General features: G+C 46.7%; 2 protein-coding genes across 4 annotated transcripts in view; one reads left to right on the plus strand and one right to left on the minus strand.

Annotated features, from left to right (window-relative positions):
* Positions 1-18155, minus strand: part of LOC123762245 (teneurin transmembrane protein Ten-m) — a 312258-nt gene that overhangs the window by 246206 nt on the left and 47897 nt on the right. The window lies entirely within an intron of this gene.
* Positions 9283-10278, plus strand: LOC123751645 (uncharacterized). The gene has a single exon (XM_045733732.1). The coding sequence runs from the start codon at positions 9283-9285 to the stop codon at positions 10276-10278; it is 996 nt and encodes a 331-aa protein (XP_045589688.1).

Genomic DNA, 18155 nt, shown 5'->3' on the forward strand with positions numbered 1-18155 from the left:
TAACATAGTTAAGTGTTCACAATAACTGTACCAAACTACCGAGACGACACAGAAAACACGACACAGTGTAGTAACAAGAAACCCCGAAACAGGTCAACTATACAATAAATATATAACACGAACCAATATTCACAAGACAAAAGGAAGAAAAGACCAAAGACACAGGAAGAGGAAAAAAACAATGAAACAGCTTGAGAAATCACAACACTGCAGAAGCATTGCACAAAATATCTGGAAATGAGAGACACGCATCTTGTGAGAGAAGACGCGAGACATCAGCGAGGCGAGGTGAACCTCCAACACTACGAGGCCTGAGTCAGCAAGGCGGACAGCCCGCCTCCCAACACTCCCCTCAGGGGCCTCGTAGCCTGGTGGATAGCGCGCAGGACTCGTAATTCTGTGGCGCGGGTTCGATTCCCGCACGAGGCAGAAACAAATGGGCAAAGTTTCTTTCACCCTGAATGCCCCTGTTACCTAGCAGTAAATAGGTACCTGGGAGTTAGTCAGCTGTCACGGGCAGCTTCCTGAGGGTGGAGGCCTGGTCGAGGACCGGGCCGCGGGGACACTAAAGCCCCGAAATCATCTCAAGATAATCTCAAGATAACCTCCCAAGTGTAACCTGCAATGGGGAACAAGGCTGCTCATCTATATCTATATACACACTCCTTCTGAAGATGTATTAATATACGAAAGTACTTAAGGAAATTCCTGTTTCAATTTTCCTCCGTGGTCTGACACTGTCACATTTTTAATCACGTGTTTATTTTCGTGATATACACACATCTATATACATCTATACACTCAAGACCTTGACAATTTAAAGCTCTTTCTGTGTACTCATTTAGTTGTGCTCAAGGGTGGTTGAGCTTCGGGTCTTTGGTCCCGCCTCTCGTCTGGTGTACATGTAACACCATAATGGTGTTTAGTTAATATTTCACATAGTACATGAATCAGTCAGACAAGAGAGAATTTGAGGCGCCAGACTGTAATAATTACAAAATCACACCTCTAGAGTGTTAATGACCACCAGTTGACCAGGGGTCAGGTCGTGTGAATTGACCTTGTTTCTGCTAAGCCGGGTAATTGCAGACAGGTAGCCAGGTGTGTATTTCAAACAAGCCAGTCGTGTAAGACATGGGAGGTAGATGCCCTGAGGCAATCTACTTAGTGGGCGGGGTTTAGCTCCAAGCTTTCCCATATATACCCAGGGAACTGTACATCCGAGAGAACAGACATATTAGACATACAAGATGGAGCAGACTTGAGAATTAGATTACTAGCCAGAGGCTTCAGCCATCAGACTGGCCTTCCCAGGCCTGAAGGAGGACTCCGCCTGTCAACTGTAGCCCCCCCCCCCTCTCTATCCAACTTAAGTCTCAGTTCATGGTGAGTTTAAACGTTAAGGTGACTTATTTCGTGTTTTCCAAACTTAAGGTGTTGTGTGATTATGAGAGGCAGACAGCCGTAGTGCTCACAATGTCTTGTGTGGTGACTCACAATGTGTATTAAACTTGACAGAGTGAACATTAAGTTAAATTGCTGTAATTATGATACATATCATTTTAAATATATACTTGATTAATTCACTTTTTAATCTGACTTTAATTGTGTTCCCTAGATCTTGTATTTTCAGATATATTGCAAGCTAGAGTGTGCAGCACTCTGAGTTCAGACACTTAAAGAGTATGAGTGCATGCTTACAGCATATACATTGCTTCATTATTCACTTCTTACCTTTTCATGCACGACTCCTGTTACATACAGATTCCTGAGCCTACTGGGCCCTATCATATCTACATTTGAAACTGTGTATGGAGTCACCCTCCACCACATCACTGTCTAATGCATTCCATTTGTTAACTACTCTGACACTGAAAAAGTTCTTGCTAACGGCCCAATGGATGATTCCAGGCTTCCAGAGCCTGGCACACAGTTATGTGATGTGCCAAGCTTGTGACGGTGTATTCCACCAGACCCTGTGACGGGGTGGTGACGGGGTGGTGGTGACGGGGGAGCCAAGAGAGACGGGTGACAGGCAGGGAGGGAAAAAAATGCGTTACTGAACGTTATTACAGGAGAGATCCCGCTGATAACACGCGTAAGTACCTTTATGGCGCAGGAAATAGGACTCGCTGGGGTGTATGGCAGGGGAACTGGGGAGAGAGAGGGGGAGAGGGAGAGGGAGAGAGAGAGAGAGAGAGAGAGAGAGAGAGAGAGAGAGAGAGAGAGAGAGAGAGAGAGAGAGAGAGAGAGAGAGAGAGAGAGAGAGAGAGAGAGAGAGAGAGAGAGAGAGAGAGAGAGAGAGAGAGGTAGAGAGAGAGAGGTGAGCAAGTATAATGAACTAAAGAGAGTATGATAAGCAGGAGGGGGAGGGGGTAGGGAGCCATTGTAATACCTGAGAGGTGAGTGAAAGGCGGAGCCCAGAAGCTGAAGCTTCCTTGTGTCATCTTTGGAACCATATTACCCCAAGACTTCTTCAAACGAATCCCGATGGTAAGTTCCTTTACATCTGGCGCTAGATTGGGAACCCGGCCGTGCCCGGGTCTCTCTTCCCATCCCCTCTCTCAGTTCTTTTCCTCTATTCCCTCTCTCATCTCCATCTATTCCCCTCGACTACCTTTGGCTACCTTCTGTTGGTTCCGAGGATGAACTCTGAGTCACAGCCTGGTTGATCAGTGGGAACCACAGATCAACCAGGCTGTGATTCATACGTCAGGCTGCGAGCAGGCCGCGTCCAACAGCCTCGTTGACCAGTCCAGCATCGAGGCGGCCTAGTCGAGGACCGGGCCGCGGGGACGTTGAACCCCGAAATCACCGCAAGGTAAGGTAGGCCCAGTCTCTGAACGAACATCCCCGTACCCTGCTGCTCTCTCTCACTATCATTCTCACTCTCTAACAATGTAATATAACAAAGATATTAACATTTCTAAACACTCTATGGATAGCAAAACCAGGATTTCAGACATCATGGAAAAAAAAAACAGGAGAGCTGATATGTTACTGTATATAAAGGGAGAGTTACTGAAGCCGACCACGACTGACCTACGACACTCCCATACCACCAATGTCTCATCTTAAAAAGTTGACTGCGGCTAGCCCCAAGCACCTGTCCTGCAAATTGGACAGACAAATAAACACACAGACATGCTCCTTTATAGATATAATTAGATATATCTACGTCAAAAGTGCTCAAAATTCCTGGCTTGGATTCCTGGTCCACGAAGATAAGGAATATTCAGGAAAGACGAAACTGAAGCAGCACAAGAAATACGATTGTGCTTCTGAGTGTTGTGCATATTGTTCACATTTGTTTTTATGAGAAATTGTGAGAATTTCAAGCGTATCTGAGCAACACCTGTAGGCGTGTTGGGTGAAACTGGTGCGAGCGAGTACGTGTGTTTCTCTCTCTCTCTCAAAGACCCGTGCATCTGCCAGCCTCTACACCTACCCTAACACAAACACCATACATCACGGGGGCCTCCGCGGGGGCACTCTGGGCCCCCTCAGAGGCCCCAGAACCCGTAAATCACTCATCGGTGACACTGTCCGGGGCCCCTTAAATCACCAGCTGGTCATATCCAGGTAAATACCAAGAGTCTGGGAGTATTCAGCTACAAGCCGAAGGGAACGCCCATTGCGTGACGCTGGTGGCTTCCCTATCATGCGAGACGGGGGAGGAGAGATGGCTTTAGCTTCCCTGAACGGCCCGAACATGCGCCTTCCATGGGGAGCCGAGTCCAAGCCTCGGCCACTCCGGTTAGACGAAAGGGTCGGTCGATAGGTCTGTCGCTCAAGTCAACCAAATGAGTCAGTCCCGTCCAATCAATTAGTCATTTGGATTAGTAGGTCAGGTCGCCTGGTGTCTAAAGGTATGGACACTATCCTGTGGTGTTATCCACAGGATTGGTTGGATTAGGAGGTTGGATTAGGCATGCCATCAGCCTGGTTAGTCACACATTACGCTACAAAGGGGAAGCCTGCACAACTCACAGCACTGCATACGCACCTAGTAATTTGTGCGATTCCGTATTCATGTGATAAGTGGGTGAGGCGGACTGTCGTGTGTAGGAGTGGACAAACACTGCCATATATACGGTGAGAGGCCACGGACCTGTGGGTACGGACGGCAACTAAATTTTTAAATTTATGTACATGCCGCCATAGCAGCACGTACAACACTCCCCAATAGGAAGAAAACCCAGAAGAAAACGCCAAGCCATTATGCATATATATATATATATATATATATATATATATATATATATATATATATATATATATATATATATATATATATATATATATATATATATATACATACAGAGCACACAGAAACTGTATTGGAGGGGACCTACATTCCCTCCAATGCGTTATGTGTGGTTTCCTCCGAGGCTATAAGTCCCCCTTCTTCCAGCCAGAGGTGGTATTCCCTTATATATATATATATATATATATATATATATATATATATATATATATATATATATATATATATATATATATATATATATATATATCGCTTGTTCAGGCGAACAAGCCTGAATGGTCCCCGCAGGCATATATGCAACTGAATATAAGGTTCGAGTCACTTCTGGGGGTGTGGAGTTTTCAGTTGCATATGTGCCTGGGAACCATTCTGGCTTGTTCGCATTTGTGTCGCTCACGTGGCCCCCATAAAGTGAGGCGATCCTATAAAATAACTATGCCTAAGATTGCCATCAAAGTGCCATCGTGATGATGGGCAAATAGCCACGGCTACCATCATCTTTTGTACGGTCACTGCTGGTCGAGTGGTTAAGGTCTCCTGTAAACCAGTTGCATAGTGCTCCTGGCAGTATGGGTTCGAGTCACTATCATCTGTTATGTCTGTCCGTCTCTTACGTATGGTAATTACCAGGATAAAACATCAAGCCATTATGACTACATAACATTTGGTAGTCATACGGGACAACGAACTGGAATACCCAACCACTTAGACCACTGGGGATCGAACTGGCGAACCTGTAAGATACATGACCTTCGCCCTTCGCCTAGGGCGCCTGACAGCTGAGTGGACAGCGTTTCAGATTCGTAGTCCTGAGGTTCCGGGTTCGATCCCCGGTGGAGGCGGAGGCAAATGGGCTAAATGTTTCTTTCACCCTGATGCCCCTGTTACCTAGCAGTAAATAGGTACCTGGGAGTTAGACAGCTGCTACGGGCTGCTTCCTGGAGGGGGGGGGGGGGTAACAAAAAGGAGGTCTGGTTAGGTTAGGTTAGGTTAGGTTTCTCGCCGGCGCCTGGGATCGAACCCAGGACCACAGGATCACAAGTCCAGTGTGCTGTCCGCTCGGCCGACCGGCTCCCGTAATATTCTCAAATATATATATACTCCAGCGGAAATATATTCTCACAAATCCCTAGAAACACAACACAGAGAACAGACAATGACAAACATAACACCTCTTCCGGAAAGTATTATCTGAAAAAAAAGGTCGATACAAAAAAAAGGCCACAAAAACCGCAAAAGACCCCCCAAAAAAAGGCCACAAAAACCGCAAAAGACCCCAAAAAAAGGCCACAAAAACCGCAAAAGACCCCAAAAAAAGGCCACAAAAACCGCAAAAGACGCCAAAAAAAGGCCACAAAAACCGCAAAAGACCCCAAAAAAAGGCCACAAAAACCGCAAAAAGACCCCCCCAAAAAAAGGCCACAAAAACCACAAAAGACCCCCAAAAAAAGGCCACAAAAACCGCAAAAGACCCCAAAAAAGGCCACAAAAACCGCAAAAGACCCCAAAAAAAGGCCACAAAAACCGCAAAAGACGCCAAAAAAAGGCCACAAAAACCGCAAAAGACCCCAAAAAAAGGCCACAAAAACCGCAAAAGACCCCAAAAAAAGGCCACAAAAACCGCAAAAGACCCCCCAAAAAAAGGCCACAAAAACCGCAAAAGACCCCCAAAAAAAGGCCACAAAAACCGCAAAAGACCCCACATAAAATGCAGATTGGATACGTGGCTTAAAGAGATTACGAGCAAAATTTACATTTCAACAAAATGCGCTATTAGCTGGAGGTGTAAAGGGTCATTACAGGTTATGAACGGCAGTTGTTTCGCCAAATTCACCAATTTAGAGCGAATTATCTATGTTCAATAATATAAAGAGGTAGTGAAAATTGGGACACGTTTATCCCAATTCCAGGAAAGAACTGGCAACGAATGTTACTTGCGAGAGAGGTAAGGAACGTTATCTGAAGATAGGAGGGGGGGAGGGGGGGTAGAGGTAGGGAACGTTACCTGTGGGAGAGGTAGGGTATGTTACCTGTCGAGGGGGGGTATGGGGGGGGTCTCATTACCTGTCGTAACCAATTTGGCAAAAACCCCGATTATAAAATTCGATTTTGTACGCAGGAACTTTGTAAAGACATTTCATGTCATTATGGAATGTTAATTCATAACATGAGACGAAATGAATGACTGGCAAAGTGGAGTGATTGGTATTCAATTAGGAGGGAGTGGAGGAGGGGTGGAGGGAGTGCAGGAGGGGGTGGAGGGAGTGCAGGAGGGGGGTGCAGGAGGGGAGGAGGGGCGTGAGTGGAAGGGATGAGCACCGACCTCCATGATAAAATGAGTGCATGAGCACCACGCGCACTCTCAATTCCTTCACGCCCACATCACCCTCACACCACAACCACAGCACCACACCACAACCACCACAACCACAGCACCACACCACACCCACAGCACCACACCACACCCACAGCACCACACCACAACCACAGCACCACACCACAACCACAGCACCACACCACAACCACAGCCTCACACCACACCCACAGCACCACACCACAACCACAGCACCACACCACAACCACAGCACCACACCACCACCACACCACCACACCACAACCACAGCACCACACCACAACCACAACGCCCATAACACAAGAACACAAACTACCCAACTGTTTAAAAGCCACATTAACAACTCACTCATCACCGTAACAAAAACCGCGTAATTTTCCCAGGCTAATTCACAAGGTAGAAATGTTAGGCTTCCATTGCTAGTTATCTTGAGGTTATCTTGAGATGATTCTTGAGGTTATCTTGAGATGATTTCGGGGCTTTTAGTGTCCCCGCGGCCCGGTCCTCGACCAGGCCTCCACCCCCAGGAAGCACCCCGTGACAGCTGACTAACACCCAGGTACCTATTTTACTGCTAGGTAACAGGGGCATAGGGTGAAAGAAACTCTGCCCATTGTTTCTCGGCCTATACACACCACTAAGACAAAACATACGACATACAGATGGCAACCCGATCCTGTATATAATATACAAATATATATATATATATATATATATATATATATATATATATATATATATATATATATATATATATAGGATTCTCTTCTAACTAACCCTGACAGACTCCATATATTACAAATAACTATACAAATCAACAAATACAATGACACTACAGTTAAATCTTTCTTGTAATAATGATAATAAATTATTATATTCAATAATTATGGATTATAACTAGTAATTATTAATGTATTTAAATTTCTTTTGAGAAATATAAATACACTAAAGGAGTTCCTACTGACAAGTGGCAGAGGCTCTCCCCTTCCTGAGAGAAGGAAGGGGGAGAGTAGAGGGGAAGGTGGGTAATAGAGGGAATGCCAAAAGTGGGAAGGAAATGGAATGGAAGAGCGAGAGTAGAGGTGAGAAGAGGGAAAGAGAGAGAGAGTAAACGAGACGAAAGGGAAAGGGTGAGATTACGAGATGGGAGAAACGAAAATGTTAAAAACTATGAAAAAAATTGAAGTGGGAAGGGAGAGGAGAGAAGAGGGAAGGGAGAGGGGAGAAAATGGAAGGGAGAGGAGAGAAAATGGAAGGGAGAGGGGAGAAAATGGAAGGGAGAGGGGAGAAAATGGAAGGGAGAGGAGAGAAAATGGAAGGGAGAGGGGAGAAAATGGAAGGGAGAGGAGAGAAAATGGAAGGGAGAGGAGAGAAAATGGAAGGGAGAGAAGAGAAAATGGAAGGGAGAGGAGAGAAAATGGAAGGGAGAGGAGAGAAAATGGAAGGGAGAGGGGAGAAAATGGAAGGGAGAGGAGAGAAAATGGGAGAGGAGAGAAAATGGAAGGGAGAGAAGAGAAAATGGAAGGGAGAGGAGAGAAAATGGAAGGGAGAGGAGAGAAAATGGAAGGGAGGAGAGAAAATGGAAGGGAGAGGAGAGAAAATGAAGGGAGAGAAGAGAAAATGGAAGGGAGAGGAGAGAAAATGGAAGGGAGAGGAGAGAAAATGGAAGAGAGAGGAGAGAAGAGGGAGAGGAAAGGAGAGAAGAGAAAATGGAAGGGAGAGGAGAGAAAATGGAAGGGAGAGAAGAGAAAATGGAAGGGAGAGGAGAGAAGAGGGAGAGGAAAGGAGAGAAGAGGGGAGAGGAAAGGAGAGAAGAGCAAACCCTGGAAACACAAACCGAAACTGTCTCTATTTTCCGCTTGTAACAACTTGTAATAAAGTTGTTACATCTTGGCTTAACGTGTTTATGACGTATTGGAACGTTGTTACAACTTGATATATTGGTTGTTATAACTGGTTAGGTGGTGTTAAAACTTGTTCGAACGTTGCACCAACGTCGTAGTTTCGGTGTGTGTTTGGAGGGAACACAGCACACTGACCAGATCCTCTAAACCAGAATTAATCGACCATTTACACCACCACTTACGAAACCTGTGCATCTGTCATTAACCGTGACAAGCTCGACTGACAGTTACGTCAACAGTTTACGGGCCTGAAGGCTTCACAACCCAAGGTTATTATTGTGTGTAAACAACCTTACATTGCTTCGTTGTTCAGACATTGTTTACTAAAAAAACATCAAACAGGAATGAGGGGGGGTTACCTTACCTTACCTTGAGGTGCTTCCGGGGCTTAGCGTCCCCGCGGCCCGGTCGTCGACCAGGCCTCCTGGTTGCCGGACTGATCAACCAGGCTGTTGGACGCGGCTGCTCGCAGCCTGACGTACGAGTCACAGCCTGGTTGATCAGGTATCCTTTGGAGGTGCTTATCCACCTCCAAAGTGTGGGGGGGGAGGTGTACATATTTCCGCAATGGTTGATGCAACCCGGCCCTCGTTGACAGCCTGATCAACCACACTGTTGGTCCCCTGAAACTCGCTACTAAAGTTCTCTATTGAACATTTATTAGCTTGGTAATTTCTTTTTTTGGTTAAGTGTATATTTATTACAATATTCTCGTACAGTACAGCTTGTTATTTTGCACTTCCAACCATGTTTCATTAATGGAACAGTTTAGCACCAACCATGTTTCATTAATGGAACAATTTAGCACCAACCATGCTTCATTAATGGAACAATATAGCACCACCCATGCTTCATTAATGGAACAATATAGCACCAACCATGTTTCATTAATGGAACAATATAGCACCAACCATGTTTCATTAATGGAACAATTTAGCACCAACCATGTTTCATTAATGGAACAATTTAGCACCAACCATGCTTCATTAATGGAACAATATAGCACCAACCATGTTTCATTAATGGAACAATATAGCACCAACCATGCTTCATTAATGGAACAATATAGCCCCAACCATGCTTCATTAATGGAACAATATAGCACCAACCATGTTTCATTAATGGAACAATATAGCCCCAACCATGCTTCATTAATGGAACAATATAGCCCCAACCATGCTTCATTAATGGAACAATATAGCACCACCCATGCTTCATTAATGGAACAATATAGCCCCAACCATGCTTCATTAATGGAACAATATAGCCCCAACCATGCTTCATTAATGGAACAATATAGCACCAACCATGTTTCATTACTGGAACAATATAGCACCAACCATGCTTCATTAATGGAACAATATAGCCCCAACCATGCTTCATTAATGGAACAATATAGCCCCAACCATGCTTCATTACTGGAACAATATAGCCCCAACCATGCTTCATTACTGGAACAATATAGCACCACCCATGCTTCATTACTGGAACCATATAGCACCAACCATGTTTCATTAATGGAACAATATAGCCCCAACCATGCTTCATTAATGGAACAATATAGCACCACCCATGCTTCATTAATGGAACAATATAGCACCAACCATGCTTCATCAATGGAACAATATAGCACCACCCATGCTTCATTAATGGAACAATATAGCACCAACCATGCTTCATCAATGGAACAATATAGCACCAACCATGCTTCATCAATGGAACAATTCACCACATCCAACCATACTTGGATGTGATACAGAAGAGAGGAAAAGGGAAGACGACAGAGAAGAGGGGAAAAAAAAGAGAGAGAGGGAAAGGAAGCCCACGTTAAAGACACTTTTATAATGACGGAGCCGGTCGGCCGAGCGGACAGCACGCTGGACTTGTGATCCTGTGGTCCCGGGTTCGATCCCAGACGCCGGCGAGAAACAATGGGCAGAGTTTCTTTCACCCTATGCCCCTGTTACCTAGCAGTAAAATAGGTACCTAGGTGTTAGTCAGCTGTCACGGGCTGCTTCCTGGGGGTGGAGGCCTGGTCGAGGACCGGGCCGCGGGGACACTAAGCCCCGAATATCTCTCTCAAGATAACCTCAAGATAATGAACTGTTGAATTTTAGTAAAGACTCAAGATCACCACTCTTAAGAGCGGCCTCAGACCCTCTTCCTTACTCCTCCTGTTTACACTTAAGTGTCACCCCCAAGTCTACCTTGGCAGTTAGTCCTGCTCACACTTAAGTGTCACTCAGTGACTTATGACGCACCAAGCGCTAACTTCACAATACCCGCCCACAACTGGCTTGACATTTTACTCATTTTAAAAACCTTTCTAGTGCAGTGTTCATGTTATTAATTCAACTAAATTGAGGAGAGCAACTCCGTATCGCTCACATACGATGTAAATCGTTTTTTTTTTAATAATACAGTGTCCGGGGCAGGCAGCCAGTGTATATATATATACATGTTAGGCTAATATATAGAGATTCTCCCCTCTCCCCTCAAGGTCGACCTACTAACCCTCCCTCAGGATACAACCCCACAAGACTCACAAACTCCTGGGTACCTATTTACTGCTAGGTGAACAGGGGCTTAGGGTGAAAGAAACTCTGCCCATCGTTTCTCGCCGGTGCCCGGGAACCAACCCGGGACCACAGGATCACGTGTCCAGCGTGCTGTCCGCTCGGGCACCGGCCCCTGTGTGTGTGTGTGTGTGTGTGTGTGTGTGTGTGTGTGTGTGTGTGTGTGTGTGTGTGGGTGTACTCACCTATTTGTACTCACCTATTTGTGCTTGCAGGATCGAGCATTGGCACTTGGATCCCGCCTTTCCAGCCATCGGTTGTTTACAGCAATGACTCCTTGTCATTGCTGTAAACAATGTGAATTGTAAACAATGAATGAAAAATTGTGTGTGTGTGTGTGTGTGTGTGTGTGTGTGTGTGTGTGTGTGTGTGTGTGTGTGTGTGTGTGTGTGTGTGTGTGTGTGTGTGTGTGTGTGTGTGTGTGAGTGTGTGCGTGCAGTGCGTCACAGAGTAACGCAGGCTCCCAGAGAGCAACGCATCTCGATATTAACAATAGCCGGCTGCGATATTTGTTAACGATAGATCATTATATTCAAGTATTCCACCCTACAGCCACATTTACATATCAAAGCAAATTACATCTGCATACATTTGGCTCTCATTCTTTCAGAGCACAACCTGCAAATGAGATATTTTACATTTTATACAGTTAATGCACAAATTAATAAAACTTCCAATACTGCTTTACTTTCCAAAATATTTCTATGCAATTTCATGATCTTTATTAACTTAATATTTAAGTCTAAAAACCGAGGCTTAAATCAGGGCTCTAATTTTAAACGGTTCGCCGCTGTTCACTCGGCAGTAATCGAGGCAGGAGACGGGAGGGTTTGTGAGACAGGAGACGGGAAGGGTTTGTGAGACAGGAGACGGGAGGGTTTGTGAGACAGGAGACGGGAGGGTTTGTGAGACAGGAGACGGAAGGGTTTGCGAGACAGGAGACGGAAGGGTTTGTGAGACAGGAGACGGGAGGGTTTGTGAGACAGGAGACGGGAGGGTTTGTGAGACAGGAGACGGGAAGGGTTTGTGAGGCAGGAGACGGGAGGGTTTGTGAGACAGGAGACGGGAGGGTTTGTGAGACAGGAGACGGGAGGGTTTGTGAAACAGGAGACGGGAAGGTCTGTGAGACAGGAGACGGGTGGGTTTGTGAGACAGGAGACGGGAGAGTCTATGAGACAGGAGACGGGAGGGTTTGTGAGACAGGAGACGGGAGAGTCTATGAGACAGGAGACGGGAGGGTTTGTGAGACAGGAGACGGGAGGGTTTGCGAGACAGGAGACGGAAGGGTTTGTGAGACAGGAGACGGAAGGGTTGGTGAGACAGGAGACGGGAGGGTTTGTGAGACAGGAGACGGAAGGGTTTGTGAGACAGGAGACGGGAGAGTCTATGAGACAGGAGACGGGAGGGTTTATGAGACAGGAGACGGAAGGGTTTGCGAGACAGGAGACGGAAGGGTTTGTGAGACAGGAGACGGAAGGGTTTGCGAGACAGGAGACGGAAGGGTTTGTGAGACAGGAGACGGGAGGGTTTGCGAGACAGCAGACGGAAGGGTTTGTGAGACAGGAGACGGGAGGGTTTGTGAGACAGGAGACGGGAGAGTCTATGAGACAGGAGACGGGAGAGTCTGTGAGACAGGAGACGGGAGAGTCTATGAGACAGGAGACGGGAGAGTCTGTGAGACAGGAGACTTGAGGGTCTACGAGACAGGAGACAGAAGACGTTAACAAAACACCTAACATTCTAAACCACGAGGAAACATGAAAAAAAACAATAAAAAAAAACGTTTAAAAACGCAAAAAAAAAAAAAAAAAAAAATTATATAAATGAAACTAAATGAACCTTTTAACATAAAGCGTTCAGCGCGCACGCTCCCCTCCCCTCCCCCCCTATGGAACAAAAATAAAGCTTTATTCAGCAAATCCAAAAATCCTGAAGCGATCCAATGGAAATTTAACGACCAGCTTCAAAATCCCCCCCAAACGCGGTTCTGTTCGCACCACTTTGATAAAAACTAGAGATTAGGAAGATCAAATATGTCTCCACATTGAGTGCCTACAGATGTAGGATTTGTCCTCCTACAGGGGGGACAGGGGGTAGGGGGGAAGGGGTAGAGGGGGGAGGGGGTAGAGGGGATTAGGGGGGAGGGGGGGACTAGGGTAAAGAGGTCTCTTTTGGGTTCTGTTCACAAGGGTTAAAATGGGACGTTTTGGTATCGCTCTTCAAGCCTAGATGGCTGTTGAAGCCCTTTTGTTCACATATGACGATTGTGATGGTGGTGACGATAGTGGTGATGGTGGTAGTGGCGGTGATGGTGGATGAATGGTAGAGCAGGTGTGTGTGTGTGTGTGTGTACCTGTAGCTCATGTTGAGTTTCGAGAGTTGTGAGACCCAAGTCCGCGGCCTATTTACATGGCGTGGCAGTGAGTAGTACACTTCAACAGTATGTTGACTCTTCCCCTTGCTTTCCAATCATGGTGTACAATCTTCTGGTATTTTTTTTATCTACATCTCATCATCAATAACATACACTTCTTGTGCTTGAAATACAGCCAAGTGACTGCCCACTTCCGGAGTCTGTTGAGGTCTTCCTGTAATTCTCTGAAGTCCTGGATATTTTTTTTCTTTGCTCATTAGCATGCATGAGTTCATTCCTTCGGGAAGTTCATTTACTTCAATTAGGAACATTGATGACCCAAGGACCGAATCCTGGGAGACCCGCCATTGGTCACGTCTCTCAGTTCGATATCTCCGATTACTTGTTATCTTTCGCTTTCTCTCCGTCATGTTATCTCCTGCACAGTTCAATAATTTTCATAAGTTATCTTTCCCTGTCTCTCCATACCAGTCTCTCGCGAGGACCAACATCACATGATTTTGGGCAGTCGAAGATCACATGAATTTAGGCAGTCTAATGGAATTTATGAAGTTCATAGGAAATAGCGATGTTCACCTGCGATCAACATAATTAGCTTACCTGTTGATTATTTCCAGAGTTCTACTTTCACTGCCTACTCTAAAGCCAGCCTTCCATGGAGTTAGTGACTGTTAGCATAGTACTTACATCACACACATATATATACATATATATATATATATATGGCCAATGCACACATAATGTGATTTATCCAAAGGACAACCCGAGGCCATAGAGAGCCCCCAATGGCTCTTTAAAGCAGTGGATAAGGGGACGGGGGAAGAGGGAACGGGAGGATGCGAACGACGACCTACAAAAAAGCACCCCTTCTCTTTACTTCCTCATTCCCGACACCCAATGGGTTACCTTGAGATGCCCTACCTTAAGGTGCTTCCGGGGCTTAACGTCCCCGCGGCCCGGTCCTCGACCCGGCCTCCACCCCCAGGAAGCAGCAACGTGACAGCTGACTAACACCCAGGTACCTATTTACTGCTAGGTAACAGGGGCATTCAGGGTGAAAGAAACTTTGCCCATTTGTTTCTGCCTCGTGCGGGAAACGAACCCACGCCACAGAATCACGAGTCCTGCGCGCTATCCACCAGGCTACGAGGTGTCGAGGCTTCGAACAGAAACATCATCTTCCCCGCTACAGAGTGCGGCGTCACGCTCACTCTCCAGCAGAAACAGCCGGCAAAAACCTTCCATACACACAGATTAGCGAGAAAAGGTTCGCGAAAAAAAGGCAAAAATATGTACGGTTGAAACTGCTCGCGAGAAAAAAATTATTTCCTGGAAAAAACTGTACATGAAAAATATTTCATGGAAAAGCAATGCAGGAATACTTGCGCAGGAGAGTGACACGAGGACAGGTCCTATGTACACCAGATCCTCGGTGTTACGTGGTCCTGTAACACGCCAGATCCTCGGTGTTACGTGGTCCTGTAACACGCCAGATCCTCAGTGTTACATGGTCCTGTAACACGCCAGATCCTCGGTGTTACGTGGTCCTGTAACACGCCAGATCCTCAGTGTTACATGGTCCTGTAACACGCCAGATCCTCGGTGTTACGTGGTGCTATAACACGCCAGGTCCTCAGTGTTACGTGGTGCTATAACACGCCAGATCCTCAGTGTAACATGGTCCTGTAACACACCAGATCCCCAGTGTAACATGGTCCTGTAACACACCAGATCCTCAGTGTTACATGGTCCTGTAACACACCAGATCCTCAGTGTAACATGGTCCTGTAACACACCAGATCCTCAGTGTAACATGGTCCTGTAACACACCAGATCCTCAGTGTTACATGGTCCTGTAACACACCAGATCCTCAGTGTTACGTGGTGCTATAACACGCCAGGTCCTCAGTGTTACATGGTCCTGTAACACACCAGATCCTCAGTGTTACGTGGTGCTATAACACACCAGATCCTCAGTGTTACATGGTCCTGTAACACGCCAGATCCTCAGTGTTACGTGGTGCTATAACACGCCAGATCCTCAGTGTTACATGGTCCTGTAACACGCCAGGTCCTCAGTGTTACATGGTCCTATAACACGCCAGATCCTCAGTGTTACATGGTCCTGTAACACGCCAGGTCCTCAGTGTTACATGGTCCTGTAACACACCAGATCCTCAGTGTTACATGGTCCTGTAACACACCAGATCCCCAGTGTAACATGGTCCTGTAACACGCCAGGTCCTCAGTGTTACATGGTCCTGTAACACACCAGATCCTCAGTGTTACATGGTCCTGTAACACGCCAGATCCTCAGTGTTACGTGGTCCTGTAACACGCCAGATCCTCAGTGTTACGTGGTCCTGTAACACGCCAGGTCCTCAGTGTTACGTGGTGCTATAACACACCAGATCCTCGGTGTTACGTGGTGCTATAACACGCCAGGTCCTCAGTGTTACGTGGTGCTGTAACACACCAGATCCTCAGTGTTACGAGGTGCTGTAACACACCAGGTCCTCAGTGTTACGTGGTGCTATAACACACCAGGTCCTCAGTGTTACGTGGTCCTGTAACACACCAGATCCTCGGTGTTACGTGGTGCTATAACACGCCAGGTCCTCAGTGTTACGTGGTCCTGTAACACACCAGATCCTCAGTGTTACGTGGTGCTATAACACACCAGGTCCTCAGTGTTACGTGGTGCTGTAACACACCAGGTCCTCAGTGTTACGTGGTGCTGTAACACGCCAGATCCTCAGTGTAACATGGTCCTATAACACACCAGATCCTCAGTGTAACATAGTCCTGTAACACGCCAGATCCTCAGTGTTACATGGTCCTGTAACACACCAGATCCTCAGTGTAACATGGTCCTATAACACACCAGATCCTCAGTGTAACACACCAGATCCTCAGTGTAACATGGTCCTGTAACACACCAGATCCTCAGTGTAACATGGTCCTGTAACACACCAGATCCTCAGTGTAACATGGTCCTGTAACACACCAGATCCTCAGTGTAACATGGTCCTGTAACACACCAGATCCTCAGTGTAACAAGGTGAACAACAAAAAGTCTGCGAAGCTCCCTAAAAACTAATCATATTCCCGTCAAAACTCATTCTAAACAAAATTTGCTTAACACATTAAAATATGGCGAAACACATATTGACAATCCGGAGGCTCCAGTGGACGGAGAGGGGACCAGGTACGCAGATTCACGCAGCAGTTTCGCAAGTACTTACGAACGTGTACATCTTTCCACAATCTTTGACGGCTTTGGTTACATTTATTAAACAGTTTACAAGCATGAAAACTTGCCAATCAACTGTTGTTATTGTTATAAACAGCCTCCTGGTGCTTCGGAGTTCATTAACTGTTAAATAATTGCAATCACAGCTGCTAAAGATTTAAAAAAAAAGATGAACAAGTTCGTAAGTGCTTGCGTAACTGCTTCGTGAATCTGGCCCCAGATGATTCTGAAGGGTAGAGCAGACGGAGAGTGAGAGAGAGTGACGGGCTGGAGGCTAGAAATGGACAGTGTGTGTGGACAGCAAGCGGCTTTCCGTCGCGGTGAAAATTAAAATAATCAACACCTTCACGCCAGGGAGAGAACATGAGTGGTGGGTATGTGGGCCTGCTGCGGGCCGCTCCAAGCAACAGCCTGGTGGACCAAACTCTCACAAGTCAAGCCTGGCCTCGGGCCGGGCTTGGGGAGTAGAAGAACTCCCAGAACCCCATCAACCAGGTATATGTGGGCCTGCGGGCCGCTCCAAGCAACAGCCTGGTGGACCAAACTCTCGCAAGTCAAGCCTGGCCTCGGGTCGGGCTTGGGGAGTAGAAGAACTCCCAGAACCCCATCAACCAGGTATATGTGGGCCTGCTGCGGGCCGCTCCAAGCAACAGCCTGGTGGACCAAACTCTCAGAAGTCAAGCCTGGCCTCGGGCCGGGCTTGGGGAGTAGAAGAACTCCCAGAACCCCATCAACCAGGTATATGTGGGCCTGCGGGCCGCTCCAAGCAACAGCCTGGTGGACCAAACTCTCAGAAGTCAAGCCTGGCCTCGGGCCGGGCTTGGGGAGTAGAAGAACTCCCAGAACCCCATCAACCAGGTATATGTGGGCCTGCGGGCCGCTCCAAGCAACAGCTTGGTGGACCAAACTCTCACAAGTCAAGCCTGGCCTCGGGCCGGGCTTGGGGAGTAGAAGAACTCCCAGAACCCCATCAACCAGGTATCAACCAGGTATCAACCAGGTGTTGTATGATCATATTAACTGGGAATTTATTATCTCGCTAGGTGCTGTTTCTGCATTTCTGGAGGGGAGGGGGGAGGGGTTGGAGTAGTTGTTGGCGATGATGGTAGTTGTGGTAGAGACTGCTGCAGGTGCAGGGGGGCGGGGGGGAGGGGGTAGTTGTGCTACTATTAAGTGTTTGTGGCCTAATAGCTGTAGTGAGGATTGTGCCGAATCAGCAGGATTGTGATGGCTAACACAAAATATCCTCACAAACGAGACTATCACTACCCACAAACGTGGCTATCACTAACCCACAAACGTGGCTATCACTAACCCACAAACGTGGCTATCACTACCCACAAACGTGGCTATCACTACCCCACAAACGTGGCTATCACTACCCACAAACGTGGCTATCGCTACCCCACAAACGAGACTATCACTACC

This window comes from Procambarus clarkii, chromosome 2 (genome assembly GCF_040958095.1).
Source record: "Procambarus clarkii isolate CNS0578487 chromosome 2, FALCON_Pclarkii_2.0, whole genome shotgun sequence".
In the NCBI taxonomy this organism is placed as follows: domain Eukaryota; kingdom Metazoa; phylum Arthropoda; class Malacostraca; order Decapoda; family Cambaridae; genus Procambarus; species Procambarus clarkii.